We start from the raw sequence: 19,111 nt of genomic DNA, 5'->3' as shown, positions 1-19,111 counted from the left end.
TTTTAACCTTCACTTTTCAGGCTCGAACTTTTGCCAAGGTGCCCGATGCGGGTTTTCGACCTTGCGAGCTTCTTTTCCTTTTCTTTTGTTCATTTCTTTTTCTTTTCTTTTTCGCATTTTTCTTTTTTCTTTTTTTTTTGTTGTATTTTCTTTTTTTTGTATTTTCTTTTTTTCTTGCTCTAACTTTTGCCTGGGTCGCCCTTCCGGGTTTTTGGCCCAACGAGCCTCTCAAAAGGTAAAAGTGTAGCAGGTCCATGCCAAATGGTTTTTTGAAATTGAAGCCTTCCTGTATCTAGGAGAACGGCTGTTGCAATAATTTGCAGAGGAATCCATCCCGGTCGCTCCACGAGCTTCTTCCGGCGAGACCTAATCCTTCTGATTCGACTTTGGTACCTCTTGTTCGAGGGCTGCTTCTGATCTGGCCATATAGACCTTGCTTGACGTTCGACCGTTGAACTTTCTGAACGGGTTCAAGGTTCGAAACGGACAGGTTGAATCTTGAGGCTGAGAGCGATCCTAGGCTGCACAATCTCAAGAGCGGTTCCACACAGGTCTTCACAGGGCCGTGTAAAACATTTGTTTTTGAAAGTTTTTAAGAAAGCGACAAATCGCTCGTGCCGAAGATAGTGTGGAACCAATCTGGATCAAGCCAGGGTCCTTCCCAGTACTCACGCTGACAAGCATGGTATCATTCATTAAAAGGCTTAGCATGCTTCTCTTTCTCTCAAAATGATCAAAATTTTGCAAAACTCGAGGAATTCCTTCCTCTTCGTTTTTATCACCGCAGTGTTCAAAAAGGGGTTTTTGAAAAACTTTAGCTAATGCAATGAGTTCGGTGCACAGGGGAGCAGGCGAGATGTACTGTCAGCCCATTCAAATCCTCTGGCACTTGTACTGAAAGTAAGCATGAAAGTGAGATAGCAACAGCTGTTTCATTCAGATTCGTTGGTATAACTGGCCCCTCAGCAGAAACAGACTCAAAAACGGAAAAAAAAACGTAATTACAAGACACAATGGTGTTCGGGACAACGACCCCAGAATCACCTGGTATTCTATACAAAGGGGACTGACTCGATACAACAAGACAGACCCTTAAGCAAAAAGACTGACTCAAGACAAAGAGACAGACTCAAAACAAAAGACTGACTCGATACTTGAGCCAGAATTTACAAGACTCGGTTTCACCGACGCTCAAAAATGCGTGCCAGACGCCACATCCAAAAATATATACCGAACGCCGCCCGCAGGTGGTTCACTTTCTGATCACATACTCACGGTGTCTGTGTCCTCAAAATCCAGCAACTGGGTGATAACGGACTTAGCCGAGGTGGGTGGGAGGATAACCTCGTTATCAATCAGATCTTGCACCTCATGACGAAGGCGGAAACAACCATCGGTACTGTGACCGAACTGTTGGTGGTACGCGCAGTACAAGGTAGCATCATGTGTGGCAGGGAGTTTCTTCGGGAGAGGCCTAGGCTCGAGGGGTTTAAGGTGCCCCTTTTTAGCCAATATTAGTAACGCCCTAGACAAAGGCATATGGAGGGGATGGAAGGCTCTGCGTCCCCGAGGCAGATACTTTGTGGTCTGAGGATTCTTGCTAGACGCACTGGCGAAAGGGTCGGCAGGCGCCACCTTAGCTTTCTGATCTTTCTCAGGTACAGGGCTGGGAATAAGAGGAACTGTTCCGGCATGACGGGGTCCATCCCGATTTCCTGACTGGCTTGAACTACCCTCAGGTGGAGTGGGAAAAGCATCTTCCACAGTTTTTGCTACTACTGCGGTTATCTGCTGCTTGTTCATGCCCCCGGCTTTCAAAGCCTCGACTGCCCACAGCAGTTGCTCAATAGGATCGGCCTCGGCCTTTGCTTTATCTTTTCCTCTGGCCTCAGCCTGATCGAGGGTTCGGGTTGATGTTGGCATGTCGTTACCATAGCTGGAGGCCATCTCCGGTTGGCTCAGTTCAATCACAATTCGCCCCAACAACGGGGGCTCCTGGGGTACAAAACTCCCGGCATATGGTACAGCTGGAGGTGAAGCTGACATTCCGTAGGCGAGGTCTGCCACAGATCTCTGGAGATCACCTATCATCCCCATTAGTTCAAAGGTGGTGGGCTCACGAGCCTGATACAACTGGGGGGCTCAGACCGGGTGCACAACAGGCGACCTGGGTGGACGCGACATATCAATGTTGGCCTCACTTTGCAGAGTGATCCCTTGATCTAATGCGGTCGTCATAATTACGAACTCTTCTGAATTTGGAGTCGTCATAGGTCCTGCCTCAGCAAGGGGGAACGCTGACTATTCTGTATCAACTCTCTGACTCTCTGAACTGAAAGAAAAAACAGACAGCAATTCAGCCCAAACTGATCAAACACGGGCGTAGCCGAACAACTGTATTCCACCACTGATCACTGTTCCTCAGAATCACTGTTCCCAAAACTGAACCCGATACCCGCAGATAACTGATTCTCAACAACACTGATACTGGTACCCTCGGGCCCTATACTCAAACTTGCAAACCGGCATGTACGTTCCCTGCAGAGATACACTCTAAAGCACATAGCAGATAAGTGAGAACCAAAACACCCCTATGTTGGGGTAGGATTTCCCTGTCCTATTTTGTCAGGAGCTAGGGTTTCACTATGCACGCAGCAGTTTTCAAACAACCTAACATCGGGTAAGCAACCTGTCCTAACTTGGAATGGTCATTATGGATCCGAATATGTACTAGGTCGAATGGTCAAAAGGGTGCCCCGGTAAAACCGGGGTTTGTGTTCCCATACTGTCAGAGCCCATAGCCGGTCAGCCTTATGGTCATGCCTTGACAAGACAAGCCTCCGGCAAACCGTTCAGGAATGGAAGATGGCAAACACTGTGTTCCTAGGTGCACCAATGCACATGCAATGCAAAGAAACATATAAGCGAAATCAAAACAGGATATCACGAGTTCGAGTCAAGCTCTCTAAACTCCCCAGCAGAGTCGCCAGAAACTGTAGACATCCCCCGAACGCCCCCGGAAGGGTGAGCTCCCGTTCTGTTCGTTTTGGGGTTACTACAGTTCGGACTCGATTTGTGTCACGGTTCTAAATCTTGAACCAAAGAGTCCAACTCTGGCAAATCGTTTTGAGAAAAACAGATTTTGAAAAGAAGTGCCAAACATGGACTGCTTTGCCAGATACAGAGTCGCCACCTAAATATTTTTAAAATGGGAGAATTTAGGAAACCCTGACTCGGTGCCGAAGGCCACATGTCCGTCATCACCGGAGTTGTCTCGGCTCGGGAGCTAGGGTACGATTGGGGAAGGTCAGCTATGAGCACCCCCTCTCGCCCGATCCGAAGATCGGCCTCTACTAACCGTGATATCTAATTTTGAAAACATTACATGTTCTTATTCCAATTATTAGCCTAGAATTACTATGTTATGCGCACAGCAAACAAGTATAGACTAGATTGCCTAATTTGGAAATAAGCATTGCATATCCGTTTGTTTTGAAAAGTGCTTTAGGGTTTGCTACTCGCAAGTAGGCTAAAATACGGATTTCAACGAGTTTTCCCAACTCAAACAATCCAACCTCCACCCACAGGCATCCAAACAGTTTATCACATAAACACTTAGCCACATGTTAAGCATGCTATCATGGCAACATTCACACTCATGTGGTATGCTAAAGCGGAAATACTTACATCGTACTCCGTGCCAAAACAATAAACTAGTTAGCAAACATGCATGTCCTAGCTCATGTTAAATTGCCTAATGCAACACATACAGGATGCAATCGAAGTAGGCTCGGCTAACCTAAATATGGCATGTGAAATATAACCAATTGACTCACGTATTCAATTTCGGAATTTGAAATACGAATGCAGTTAGCATGATGTACCGAGCCCGATGCATGTAATACAAATGCATGAATGCATGCATGCATAGCATAAGGTATGCTAAATTAAACATGCCCTAATACTAACCAACAAAGCGGGTAAGTAAAAGGGAAGAAAAAAGTGGGGATTGGGAGACATACACACCACTCACACACACTTATTACAGATTTGCCCTCACTCGGAGGGACCAAATAAATATTACAGATTAATTAACTACGCAAGCTAATTAAATATTACAAATTAATTAATTAATTAACAAATTAATTTGAACTAAGAAAAGTAGTAAACGCCTCGGGAGGAGAGCTCGATGCAATGCACGCCCGGTCCTACTCGGAAATGCACCGCCATGCATAGGCTGCCTCTGTTTTCCTTCCTTCACTTCTCTGGAGGCTGCCAAAACCTCAGAACTGCATCCTTGGACATTGGGGAGTGCCACCGACTGAATGGAATCACCACCGGCAGTGGGATGTGGTCACCGGCACAAAATGAAGCTATCGGCATAGAAGATATTGCCGGTCGGCACTTAACACTGCCGGTCGGCAATTTGCTCCTACAGAATCTGCAAATGACAGCAACAGAGGGCAAGGCAAAGCATGGCAGCACAATTCAAGGCATGTATGCAACAATCATGTCCCTTATCATGGTAATGACTCAAAGGGGCATGTGCCTCGATTCTCGGACCATCAATCACGCATTTCCATGCATGATGGCCCAAGGAACCAAGTATGCAACTTTCATGTCAAATGAAATGCAAACCAATCAAACAAATTAAGGCCTAATTCCTATCACTAAGTCAAGGAACAAGGCATGGGTTTACCCTTGTTGAACAGTGATCCGGACTTGTGTCCGTGGATGTTAGTAGTTGTGTATTATCTTGTTTACATCCTTTTTACTTCGTGTTTGAGTTATAGGATGTGTTGGGCGGGTTTGTTACAGGTTGGTTGAGTTTAGAAACCAAAACTAGTTGCCCAGGTTTTTGGCCTGTCCGCTCGAGCGGAGATGTTAGCGCTCGAGCAGGGAATACACCCATCCAGTATTTGTTGTCCAGTGTTGTACGCTCGAGCGTAGGGTTGGGAGCTCGAGCGGAGGTCTAGTTCTGCAAAAGTGCTGAGCGAGTGCATTCGGCGCTCGAGCGGGAGGTTATCCGCTCGAGCGGAAGTCTGTGAGTGGCCGCTCGAGCGGGGTGTTTTACGCTCGAGCGGAAGACTGGGTTTAAGTCCCGAAATTTGTGACTTTTCAAATCACTTTTTGCTTTCTCTTCTCTCTCTTACTTTTCCAAAATCACCATTGTTGAGCCTCTCACTCTAGACTCTACCTTCTCTCTAGGTTTTGATCTAGTAGGAGTGATTTGTTCATCTTTGGCCTTTACAAAAAAGTTGTTGATCGTCGAGAGCTTCATTCTAATCTGAAAATCTCGGGTTTTGGAGCACGTTGGGTTTTGTCATCTTCTCCTTTGGGGCTCCGAATTTGAGGTAGGGATATCCTACTCCTCTCTATGGGTTTTGTCTTTAAATTTTAGTATTTTGAGATGTTGGGGTTGGTTTGGTAATTTTGTGAAAGTTTAGGGGCTTTTGTGTAATTTTACAAAAGTTGGGGTTTTATTCATAATAAACCTGTATGCACGTTTGGCATAGAGAATTGGATTAAATCATTGATAAAAACGGGACCTAAGGGTTGAAATGTTAATTATGGGATTTGACCTAATTACATTGTTTAATTAATTGAGATAATTAATGGAGAAGAATGAGGGAATGAAATGTTGATTGAATATCCATTGTGCATTTATTTTCTGTTTAGAAATAACTGCTTTGGGCTATCGGTGGAGGATAGTCGTGATTGTTGTAGACAATGCATGATGATTAGGCAAACTGAAACTAATCAATGGAATGTGTCATGGAACTTGACGGTTGATAGAATACATTAATTATATGTATTGTGTGATTGTATATAGAACCAATGTGTTTGTATACGTTATGTATAGAGGAGGAGAAAGGGGATGTACTCCGCGGTTTAGGGGAAGATAGGGGATGTACCTCTAAACCGGATAGTGTTGGGAGAAGAAAGGGGATGAACTCCGTAGATACAGCTCATATGCTTGTCTAGAAATGTGAAGATAGAGCTCATATGCTTATCTTTGTGAAGTGTGGATATAGCTCATATGCTTATCTGTGGATATTGTTGTTATACATATCTGTTGTAGAATGTGGATATAGCTTGTATGCTTATCTGTGGATATTGTTGTTATACATATCTGGTGAGAATGTGGGTAGTGCTTATATGCCTATCCGTTGAAAAAGGGAAAATGAAAGGTAACTTGGACTCATAAGTCGTATGGCATAAATATGTGATTTATGTGATTGTATCAGTATTGACCATCTATCAATTGCTAATATTTTAGTCAATGTTCATGGTTGGTTTAGTATATTTCTACTGGGCTGTGGCTCACCCTATATGGGGATATCATTTTCAGGTTCAGGAAGCATGCCACCTCCAAGGACATAGCTTGGGAGGCTAGAGGCGGACTACCTTTTTGGTGTACTACTTTTGGTGTATTACATGTAATTCAAGCCAAGGGCTTAATGTGTATGAGTTAGGACTCTTTGTTGTAACCAAGTGTTAACTTGGAAAGCTGTAAGCCCGTAGGGCAATTGCTTTTGTTGTTAACATGTAATACATATGTAATAGAATTCTGATGTAATGGAAGAATGTAGAACTTTTAAATCTCAATGCTTGTCTTATTTAATGGGTTTAATGCTATTTATTTGAGGGCGTTACAACTTGGTATCAGAGCTTACCGGGTTCGAATACTTTGGGTACGTGGGAAGTGATTAGGATCACAATGGGTTTGTCTCGCTTGATAGAGACTTTGACGTAGTATCACATGTAATGTGCTTACTTGATAACATGCTTATGTGTTTATGTGGGTATGGGATTTAATTTCTAGGATGTTGATTGGATCCTTGGATTTCTGTGAGTCTTGTTGGAAAAGCACTTGATCAATGCTGTTTCTAACTGGAACTCTAGTGATGCCTCGGGACTATCATTATCCGGAAATGAAATTCGTAAGTGCTTATGTGTTTATGTGCTTACGTGGAGTGAATTACAGTTGTCCATGCATTAGGACGTGAGTGTTTAGTTTTGGCACATTTTTGAATGTGCTAACGTTCTGTGTTACCTTTATTAGGATGTCAGGACGAGGAAGAGGAGCTAGGCGTGGTAGACCTGCGAGGCAGGAAGTACCGTTACCGGAGGAGGTTCCGGCTGTGCAGGAGGGAGTTGGTCAGGCCAATGTGGCCGAGCCAGTGGGTCAGCAGGCCATGGGTGCTTTGGCCAGAGAGATAGCAGGGGCTTTGGGTATTCTCAGAGCGGGAAATCAGGCAGCTGAGGCTGGGCCTTCGTTTTTGAAGAGGGAGTTCTTCCGGTCTAATCCGGATGAGTTTGTCGGGGATCCGAAGGAGCCACTGAAGGCTGATGAGTGGTTAGAGCAAATGAGTAAGACTTTTGAGATGCTTGCCATCGAGGATGGAGCACTGAAGGTGACCTTGGCATCCTTCCAGCTGAAGGGAGATGCGGGTCAGTGGTGGAAATACGAGAAGGCTCGTGTTGGTGGTACTTGGGAGGCATTTGTGAATGCTTTTCAGGAGAGGTTTTTGTCTGCTGCAGCTAGGGAGAAGCTGAGGGATCAGTTCAGCCGGCTTAATCAGCAGGGCTTGTCTGTAGCCGAGTTTGAGGCTACCTTTACCAGTTTGTCCAGGTTTGCACCGGAACTGGTGGCGTCTGAGGAACGCCGTTGTTTTGAGTTTGAGCGGAAGTTGAGGCGGGGCCTCAAGTTGAGAATTGGTGGGTCATACATTCGAGAGTATAGACACCTGGTAGATGCAGCTGCTCATATGGAGATTATGATGCAGGAGGAGGATGAGGGGCAGAGAGGCTTCAAGAGGAGCCAAGATGGCCAGGCTGATGGCAGGAGGCAGAGGGGTTCTAACCCTCAGCAGTCGCAGGGTGGTGTTGCTAGATCGACCTTCCCAGTGCCGAGTGCAGGCTCCGGGAGAGGTGGTCAGGGAGAGTTTACTTGTTACAAATGTGGCCAGCCGGGTCACAAGGCTTCAGTTTGCCCGTTGAAGGGTGGGGGTCAGAGAGCTGCTTCTTCTTCAGCTAGACCGCAGAGTCAGAGTTCGGGCAGGGGGCAGCCCTTGTCTTGTTATCAGTGTGGACAGCCCGGGCACCTGAAGAGGTTTTGCCCGCAGTTGAGTGCCACTTCAGGAGCGTCTGGTTCTAGGCAGACGCAGGGTTTTCAGCCAGCTCAGTCTGTGCAGGCCTCAAGGGCCAATCCGGGAGCTTCGTCATCCCAGTCTGTGCAGCAGTCTTTTGCTCCGAGAGGTGAGCAGGTAGACCAGGGGCCTACGGGGCGCGTGTATGCTGTTACCGCGCCGGATTTAGTACCGGCTCCATCAGTAGTGAGAGGTACTTTTCTGTTTTGCAACTCGGTTGCTAATGTGTTGATAGACACGGGGGCATCTCATTCTTTTGTATCTGCTGCATTTGCATCTGTTTTGGAATTGGAGTTAGCATTGTTGGCATCTCCTATTTGTGTGGTATCACCTTTGGGTGGTGAGTTGATCCTGAAACAGGGTGTTAGAGGATGTGATATAGAAGTTGATGACTATAGAATTACTTTTCCGTTTGTTGTCATGCCCATGAAGGGTTTTGATGTTATTTTGGGTATGGACTGGTTATCGTCATACCGTGCTGTTATCGATTGCTACCGCCAGAGGGTTACGTTATGTACCTTGAGCGGGGAGTGGTTCCATTTCTTGGGAGACCGGGTTGGTAGTGTTTTGCCACCGGGGTATGATTCGCGAAAGTACAGTGAGCTTAGTAGTCTACTTGCCAGCTTTGAGAGTGGTGAGAGTGGTGAGAGTGGGGAGACCCAGCTTGTGTTGCCAAGGGTGGTTTGTGAGTATTCGGATGTCTTTCCCGAAGATCTTGTTAGTTTGCCACCTCATCGAGAGATAGAATTTTCTATTGATTTAGTGCCCGGCACGGCGCCGATTTCTATGGCACCTTACCGTTTTGCTCCAGCAGAGTTGGTTGAGTTGAAAGTTCAGCTCCAAGAATTGCTAGATAAGGGCTTTGTTCGCCCTAGTGTTTCGCCGTGGGGAGCACCGGCCCTCTTTGTGAAAAAGAAAGATGGGGCCTTGAGATTGTGTATCGACTACCGGAAGTTGAATAGGGCTACGGTTAAGAATAAGTATCCTATGCCCCGTATAGATGATTTGTTTGACCAGTTGAAGGGTTCCCGTTGTTTCTCTAAGATAGACTTGAGATCGGGTTACCACCAGTTGAGGGTCAGGGAAGAGGATATTCCGAAAACGGCATTCCGTACGCGGTATGGCCATTACGAGTTTCTGGTGATGCCATTTGGGCTTACCAATGCACCGGCAGTCTTTATGGACTTGATGAACCGGATTTTCTGGGAGTTCTTAGACCGATTTGTGGTCGTCTTCGTGGACGACATCCTTATCTATTCGCCTTCTGAGGAGGAGCACGAGGGACACTTGAGAGTGGTGCTTGAGTTGCTTAGAGCCCATAGGCTGTATGCCAAGTTTGGGAAGTGTGAGTTCTGGCTGAGGGAAGTCAAATTCTTAGGCCACGTGGTATCCGGGGAAGGGGTGTCTGTTGATACATCCAAGGTTGAAGCAGTGCAAGATTGGGCACAGCCTAAGAGTGTGTTTGAGATCCGCAGTTTTCTGGGATTGGCTGGGTATTACCGTCGGTTTGTGAAAGATTTCTCCAGGTTAGCGTCACCGTTGACTAGGCTGACTCGGAAGGGAGTCAAGTTTGTGTGGAGTGAGACTTGTGAAAAGTCGTTCCAAGAGCTGAAAGTTAGGTTGACCACCGCTCCGGTGTTGATTATTCTGGAGAGAGGGTTGGGTTACGCGGTTTATTGTGATGCCTCACGAGAGGGTTTGGGTTGTGTGTTGATGCAGGAGGGGAAAGTGGTAGCTTATGGTTCACGTCAGTTGAAAATACACGAGAAGAATTATCCCACACACGACCTAGAGTTAGCAGCAGTGATCTTTGCCTTGAAAATCTGGAGGCATTACCTTTATGGTGAGAGGTTCGAGGTGTTCTCGGACCACAAGAGTTTGAAGTATCTGTTTACACAGAGAGACTTGAATCTGAGGCAGAGGAGGTGGATGGAGTTCATCGAGGATTATGATTTTGAGTTGCATTATCATCCGGGAAAGGCCAATGTTGTGGCCGATGCCCTTAGTAGAAAGACCATTAGTGATGTTGCTTGTATAGCCATCCGGGAATGGGAGATGTTGAGAGCACTTGGTGAGTTTGATTTGCTACTGGGCGAATCTGTTGAGGCTGCGGCCTTGTTTTCTGTAGTTGCGCAGCCTACACTGGTGACTAGAGTATTAGAGGCACAGAGAGGTGACCTTGAGGTAGAATCCCTCCGAGAGAAGATTTCCAGTGGGAAAGTTGAGAAGGGTTTGACGGTGTATCCCGACCAGAGTGTGAGATACCGAGACCGTTTGTTTGTGCCGGAGTCTTGCCGAGAGGAGGTACTCCGAGAGTTTCATCATTCGCGCCTTGCGGTGCATCCGGGAGGTACTAAGATGTACCAAGATTTGGGTCGCCAGTTTTGGTGGCGGGGTATGAAGAGAGATGTGGCGGTTTTTGTATCGAAGTGCCTTACTTGCCAGCAAGTGAAGGCCGAGCATCAGAGGCCGGCGGGTTTGTTGCAACCCTTGCCTATTGCCGAGTGGAAGTGGGAGCATGTCACTATGGACTTCGTTGTGGGTCTTCCGAGGACTCAGCGGGGTAGTGATGCCATTTGGGTGATTGTAGACCGGTTGACTAAGTCGGCGCACTTTATTCCTATGCGCGTGAGAGATTCGGTGGATCATCTTGCCGACTTGTATGTTCGGGACGTAGTGAGATTGCACGGGGTCCCAGTGACGATCGTCTCAGATAGAGACCCTCGTTTTACTGCTAGGTTGTGGCAGAGTTTGCAGAGTGCCTTGGGCACTAAGTTGACCTTTAGTACGGCCTATCATCCTCAGACTGATGGGCAGTCCGAGCGTACTATTCAGATCCTCGAGGATATGCTTCGGGGTTGTGTCCTGGACTTCAGTGGGACGTGGGAGAGGCACTTGCCATTGGTAGAGTTTGCCTACAACAACAGTTTTCAGTCTAGCATCTGTATGGCACCGTTTGAGGCCTTGTATGGCCGACCGTGTAGGTCTCCAGTTTGTTGGGCCGAGGTGGGTGATGCACCTTTGTTGGGTCCGGAGTTGGTTAGGGAGACGACGGAGAAAGTTGAGCTTATCCGTAGGAGGCTTGTTACAGCCCAGAGTCGGCAGAAATCTTATGCTGACCGTAGGAGGAGGCCGTTAGCGTTTGAGGTAGGTGATCATGTCTTTCTGAAGATATCACCTAGGCGAGGCCTGATGAGATTTGGGAAGAGTGGGAAGTTATCCCCTCGGTTTATTGGTCCCTTTGAGATCCTTGAGAGGATTGGTGAGGTTGCTTATCGGTTAGCCTTACTGCCGCAGTTGTCCGGAGTACATGACGTGTTTCATGTGAGTATGCTTCGGAAGTATGAGCCAGATCCATCACATGTGTTGGATTGGACTGATTTAGAGGTAGATGAGGATGCCTCGTATGAGGAGAGACCGGTTCGGGTCTTGGATAGGCGGGATCAGGTCCTGCGTGGCAAGACCATTCCTTTGGTGAAAGTCTTGTGGAAACATCACGGAGTGGAAGAGGCCACTTGGGAACGTGAGTTGGGAGTCCGCGAGAAATATCCGGACTTGTTTGTTGATTTGTAATCTTGTATTTACATTTTGAACTGTAGTAGAACTTAAGAGCTTTTATATATGTCTTGAGTTGTGAAACATTGAAAATGTTTTGGTATTTTGGAAGTATGGTTTGGGACTTGCCTCATATGGAAGTTGAATGTGACACTATATCTGTTAAATATATTGTTGAAAATGGAAAGTTAATGCGTAATGTTAATGCATGTTGAGAGTACATATGTTGTTTACATATTGTGAATGCCTCTTGTTAAAGGGAGGGGATGACCGGTAATGGGTCGAAGTGTGGAATGTTAAATTGTAACATTGTTTAAAATGGAGGAAACTTGTTTTGAAAACTTGTGCTTAATTTCGGGGACGAAATTCTTTAAGGGGGGGAGGTTATAGCGATCCCGGGTTTACCCTTGTTGAACAGTGATCCGGACTTGTGTCCGTGGATGTTAGTAGTTGTGTATTATCTTGTTTACATCCTTTTTACTTCGTGTTTGAGTTATAGGATGTGTTGGGCGGGTTTGTTACAGGTTGGTTGAGTTTAGAAACCAAAACTAGTTGCCCAGGTTTTTGGCCTGTCCGCTCGAGCGGAGATGTTAGCGCTCGAGCGGGGAATACACCCATCCAGTATTTGTTGTCCAGTGTTGTACGCTCGAGCGTAGGGTTGGGAGCTCGAGCGGAGGTCTGGTTCTGCAAAAGTGCTGAGCGAGTGCATTCGGCGCTCGAGCGGGAGGTTATCCGCTCGAGCGGAAGTCTGTGAGTGGCCGCTCGAGCGGGGTGTTTTACGCTCGAGCGGAAGACTGGGTTTAAGTCCCGAAATTTGTGACTTTTCAAATCACTTTTTGCTTTCTCTTCTCTCTCTTACTTTTCCAAAATCACCATTGTTGAGCCTCTCACTCTAGACTCTACCTTCTCTCTAGGTTTTGATCTAGTAGGAGTGATTTGTTCATCTTTGGCCTTTACAAAAAAGTTGTTGATCGTCGAGAGCTCCATTCTAATCTGAAAATCTCGGGTTTTGGAGCACGTTGGGTTTTGTCATCTTCTCCTTTGGGGCTCCGAATTTGAGGTAGGGATATCCTACTCCTCTCTATGGGTTTTGTCTTTAAATTTTAGTATTTTGAGATGTTGGGGTTGGTTTGGTAATTTTGTGAAAGTTTAGGGGCTTTTGTGTAATTTTACAAAAGTTGGGGTTTTATTCATAATAAACCTGTATGCCCGTTTGGCATAGAGAATTGGATTAAATCATTGATAAAAACGGGACCTAAGGGTTGAAATGTTAATTATGGGATTTGACCTAATTACATTGTTTAATTAATTGAGATAATTAATGGAGAAGAATGAGGGAATGAAATGTTGATTGAATATCCATTGTGCATTTATTTTCTGTTTAGAAATAACTGCTTTGGGCTATCGGTGGAGGATAGTCGTGATTGTTGTAGACAATGCATGATGATTAGGCAAACTGAAACTAATCAATGGAATGTGTCATGGAACTTGACGGTTGATAGAATACATTAATTATATGTATTGTGTGATTGTATATAGAACCAATGTGTTTGTATACGTTATGTGTAGAGGAGGAGAAAGGGGATGTACTCCGCGGTTTAGGGGAAGATAGGGGATGTACCTCTAAACCGGATAGTGTTGGGAGAAGAAAGGGGATGAACTCCGTAGATACAGCTCATATGCTTGTCTAGAAATGTGAAGATAGAGCTCATATGCTTATCTTTGTGAAGTGTGGATATAGCTCATATGCTTATCTGTGGATATTGTTGTTATACATATCTGTTGTAGAATGTGGATATAGCTTGTATGCTTATCTGTGGATATTGTTGTTATACATATCTGGTGAGAATGTGGGTAGTGCTTATATGCCTATCCGTTGAAAAAGGGAAAATGAAAGGTAACTTGGACTCATAAGTCGTATGGCATAAATATGTGATTTATGTGATTGTATCAGTGTTGACCATCTATCAATTGCTAATATTTTAGTCAATGTTCATGGTTGGTTTAGTATATTTCTACTGGGCTGTGGCTCACCCTATATGGGGATATCATTTTCAGGTTCAGGAAGCATGCCACCTCCAAGGACATAGCTTGGGAGGCTAGAGGCGGACTACCTTTTTGGTGTACTACTTTTGGTGTATTACATGTAATTCAAGCCAAGGGCTTAATGTGTATGAGTTAGGACTCTTTGTTGTAACCAAGTGTTAACTTGGAAAGCTGTAAGCCCGTAGGGCAATTGCTTTTGTTGTTAACATGTAATACAAATGTAATAGAATTCTGATGTAATGGAAGAATGTAGAACTTTTAAATCTCAATGCTTATCTTATTTAATGGGTTTAATGCTATTTATTTGAGTGCGTTACAAGGCATGCATGCAAAATGCAATGCAACCTAGGCATACAAGCTAAGGATGCAACATGGCATGGCAACAAACTTATGCAAGCATACAAGCAAACATGAGGCAATGCCAATCAATGGAAAGATGGACTTATGCAAGGTTTAGGCAACTCTAATAAGGCCTAAAACAAGGGCCAAAGTGCTACAATGAGGGACCAAATACACATGCACACATACATATGTTAAAAGGCCAACACTTAGGCACAAATTGAACAACTCTCAAACACATTTGAAAGAAGATAAACATGGACATATAGCATGCAACATGAGTATTAAAATCATGTTAAAAGATAATGCCAAACCAAGCAATAAATCAAGCAAAGCATGCAACAAATGGCCTAAGTGCTTGGAGCAAGTCAAGGCGACTTGAACCATGACTAAGCCAACCAAGCCTCACACGGCTAAGGGGGCTTAAAATAGGTTCAAGGCAGACCTAGAACATGCAAAGGGGACCCCCTAGATGGCATCTAAGCGGCTCAATTTCAAAGCATGCACTATGGCCAAAACATGGAACATGCAACACATGCTTCCAAAGCATTAAAGAGGCATGAAAGGCAATCAAGCAAGCATGAAAATGGGACTGAAATAGCATGTAGGGTGGCCCCAAATCACCAAAACAATGCAAGGATGGCATGCTATGCATTCACATACTTAAGGCCAACAAGCCGGAATGCAAAGGGGCTACATAATGCATGCCAAATTCGACCCAAACAACCTAGGACAGACCTAGAACATGGCAATATAAGCACAAAATCTTCACAAGACCAAGCCTAAAACATGCTCTAACAAGGGCTAACAACCTAAGGCACATCAAGGCATAAACAAGGCATTACATGGCAACTATGCTAAGCATGCATGGAGTACCAAAACGATGTAAAAACAGAGGCATAACATGACATATTAAGCATAAAAAGCAGCCAAGTCATGACCAATACACACTCTAACATGATGCTCCCTCAAGAAGCCAAAACATGCCCTTTTCAAGGACAACAAGGAGAGGGGGTGGCCCTCTTCTTCTTGGGACTTCAAGGCATCACCTTCACCACTGAAATCCCTCAAGATTTCAGTGGTGAAGAGACCCTAACACCAAAATCCCGGAGCTAGCACAAAAGGGCACAAAATGAGGCCTTTCAAGGCCTAAGGGTGTTCAAACTTACCCAAACCACAAAACACTCTTAACAAACAGTCAAGAGGGCCTAAAAACAGAACTTTCTTGTATTATACACTAAGCTCAAAAACGAATTTAAGATAGGTAAAAATACAATGCAAGATTGGGGTAAAAAGGGGTAAGGTTCTCACCCTTGTAGACCTCTTCACAAATGGTGCTCCAATGGCCTCCCTTGGCTTGAATCTAACACCAAAACTTCAAAATTAGTCCCTTAGAACCTCAGTAGCTAGACAAAGGTGAAACACTAGGTGTTTATGTGCAATAGTAAGACACAAAACACCTAGAACACAAAGAGAGTAAAAGAGAGATAGAGTGTATATCTAACCCTAACCCTAAAACCAGAGCTCTCCTCTGTCTTCTCCCTCTCTAAAATGTCTAAAGTGTCTCCAACCTTTGCAACAAGAGAGAGCCCCTCTCTTTATAGAAGCTTTTGTCTTGTAAAGCTTACAAGACAAGCTTCATAAGAGGGAGATCCCTCCATACACGTGTATGGAGGGGAGCAAAAGCAAGACAGCTGTCTTAAAATATCTGCAAAAGCAGATGCACAGTAATCGGCCGGCCAAAAATGCCATCTTGGCCCAAAAGAGTGCTGACCGGCACTAAAAAGTGCCGACCAGCAACAAAAGGTGCCGGCCGGCAATATACATTGCCGGTGGCAGCAAAAACCAGCCGGTGGCCTCTAGCCACTGCCGGTGGTGTGTGGGGATGCCTCACAAGGCATTCCCTGCCCTTCCAAGGCAAAACACAAGTGTTTGGTGCAAAACCAGACACTAAACGGTCGAGCTCGGAGATCCTGAGGCAAGGCGCGTAGCCGAGACCTCCGAGAACTCCAAACAAACACAAACATGGATAATCACCGAGTGTTCAAATGGTGACGTCCAAGTCTTGAGGACGGTCAAAAATGGGGTGTCTACAGTACCTTGTGCATATAACCAGTTTTGTCACGACCCAAACCTGCCCCTATAGGTTTAGCGTTGTAACCAGCCAGTAATCCTTGGATTATCAAAGGCCTCTAAACAAATCATGACGTAGTAAGGGGTTGAGAAAGCAATATAGCAAGTATACATAGTCCCCATTGAGTTGTGTTGACGTACATGGGACAAAATTTTCAAAAACTTATATATATAAATATATACATATGACATCATAATTATGGTAGTCTTATGTCACCCATTTACAAAAATAAAGTCAAAAGGAGACTTAGCCCATTGTACACATAAATAGAAAACTTGTACATATACAAAAAGAAAACAAGTCTTAAACATTCACAAAACATAACCATATGACTTCACTTAATCCGAAACCTCCTCAAGAGGCACAAAGGGTGGCCGACAAAAAAGGAGTTCCAGGCAATCATCACTGAGCCTGGTCATGCACCTGATCACCTACATGCATAAATAATACAATGAGCAGAAGCTCGGTGAATAATAACAGAGCAAAAAATTTAAAGAATGATGTCCCATGGCAGATTTCAAATCAGATACAAATTTAGATTCGCATACTTAACCAGAAATCATAGCAGTTATATGTGGTACATCCATTTAGCTATCATATCATACCAATTTTCCATAGTCGGTACCGACGACCACATAGGTCCACATGTTGTGCATAAGTAGTCATAGTATTGTTAACCCTAGGTAGCAATGGATATACCACATATAACTGTTATGGATGTACCAAAAGTATTGGTTGTGTGTACCAAAAGTATTGTTACCTCTAGGTAGTAATGGATGTACCAAAAGTACTGGTTGTGTGAATTCTTCGCTCGACGGTCGCTCGAGCGTGTGACTGAGGTATTCGCTCGACCGCAACTCTTGTCGCTCGAGCAGTCTACAAAAATCGTAAACTTTTGGAAGCATGCAATTCATGCTTGAGCCAACTTTCGGTCGCTGGAGCATGAGTGCAAAATACATAGTGGTCGCTCGAGCGCAGGATCTGTCGCTCGAGTGGAGAGTGGAATTCTGGAATTTCTAGATTGCACTCCCAAGTTCAAAACTCAAATTCAAAGCTTTACAATGCAACCTTTAGGCCTCGAAACTTGAGAAAACACTTGTAAATCATGGAGAATTAAAGATCGTTTCATGAATTCAAGGCCCAAAGCATGTTAATTGCTCAAAATCAAACTTGAAGTTTTCCAAACTATAACATGCATGTGATGATATGCTCTTCAACCAACCAAACCATGATCTATTGAGATATTTCTAACAAAACCATGTTGAATTGTGAAACCAAAGCCAAGGAAAGGTCAAGCATGTGAAGATTCTTGCAAAAACAACTTCAAAACTTCATGATATGCACATGCATGCATGAATCATGTTCAATTATACCATCTAGCCTCAGTTCTCTTTGACTAATGCATAAGGTAACTTAAACTCATAGAGTGTGAGTTGATTTCTTACCTAAAATCCACAATTCCTTTTAGATTCTAGCTAGGCTCAACAACTATCACCAATTCCTTCCAATTCTTGAGCACCCTTAGCAATTCTCTCTTTTCTTCTTGACTTTGATCTCCCTCTTGGTCTCTCTTTCTCTCTCTCACGTTTGTTGTGTGTGTAGGCTCAAAAATGAAGAAAAGAAATGAGTTGAAGCAAAGGGGCCTTATATAGGCTTACCTAGTAGTACTTAATTAAAGTTAATCAAATGAGCATTAATTATTCTAATTTAATCGTTCCGAATCGAATTTTAATTAAACCTACCTTAAAATTCCAAAAATTCCATGTAACACATAAATCAAGTCAATTTCGTATTCAGATGCAGATAAGACCTTCAATTCGCAGAACAAAACAGAAATACAAATAGATATTTTTACCTTGGACAGATACAATGCAAAGCACACACATAACACATAATTAATCACACGATTTCATCTTGGATACTTATTAAGCATTCTTAATCATGGATTATACGTTAATCATGGGTCGGGATTGTTACAGTCTCCCCCCCTTAAAGAGTTTGGTCCTCTAAACTCGATTTACCTTCATTTTGGAAGAATGTCAGGTTTAGAGGGAGCAAATCTGGGTACCTCTTCATCATATCTTCCTCGGTCTCCCAAGTCACGTAAGTCCCTCCATGATTTTGCCAATCAACCTTCACCAATGGGATTTCTTTTCTTCTTAATCTTTTGATTCAGCGGTTAACAATCTGTATTGGCCTCTCCTCATACGTATAGTCGTCTTTTAGAAGCACATGACTCGACTAAATCACATGGAATGGATCTCGTAAATATTCCCGAAGCATTGAAACATGAAAAACACTATGCATATGTTCCATGACCGGCGACAAGGCTACCCGATATGTAGGGGTTGATCCTTTTGAGGATTTCATATGGCCCAACATATCTTAGTGCCAGCTTCCCTTTCACACCAAATCGAGTGTGCCCTTTCATTGGAGTCACTTTGATAAACATGTGATCCTCGACTTCATATTCTCTGTTTCTTCTCTGGACATCCGCATAACTCTTTTGACGGCTCTATGCAGTTTTCAATCATTGCTGAATTAGTTTCACCTTTTAATTTGTTTTTTCCACAAGTTCCGATCCTAGCAATGGTCTATCACCTACCTCAATTCAACAAATTGGAGAATGACACTTCCTACCATACAATGCTTCGTAAGGAGACATTTCGATGCTTGAATGATAGCTATTTGTAGACGTCCCCGAATGCTCCCGGGAGGGTGAGTCCCGTTCCGTTCGTTTTTGGGGTCACTACAGCTCAGGACTCTCATTTTGTCACGGTTCTTAATCTGAACCAAAGAGTCCAAATCTGGCAAATCGTTTTGAGAAAACAGATTTTTAGAAAAGAAGTGCCAAACATGGACTGCTTTGCCAGATACAGAGTCG

General features: G+C 44.3%; 1 protein-coding gene across 1 annotated transcript in view; it reads right to left on the bottom strand.

Moving 5' to 3' along the window:
• LOC145819161 (uncharacterized) overlaps positions 1 to 1,947 on the bottom strand; it is a 46,424-nt gene extending 44,477 nt beyond the window's left edge. Inside the window, exon 1 of the mRNA XM_082913121.1 lies at positions 1,636 to 1,947. Within this exon, the coding sequence (XP_082769247.1) occupies positions 1,636 to 1,947 (312 nt within the window). The remainder of the gene's footprint in view (positions 1 to 1,635) is intronic.
• Between the last annotated feature and the right edge of the window lie 17,164 nt (positions 1,948 to 19,111).

The sequence above is a fragment of the Camellia sinensis genome, chromosome 2 (assembly GCF_055761805.1).
Source record: "Camellia sinensis isolate YWXY chromosome 2, ASM5576180v1, whole genome shotgun sequence".
NCBI lineage: Eukaryota > Viridiplantae > Streptophyta > Magnoliopsida > Ericales > Theaceae > Camellia > Camellia sinensis.
This window is presented reverse-complemented; position numbering and strand designations above follow the sequence as displayed.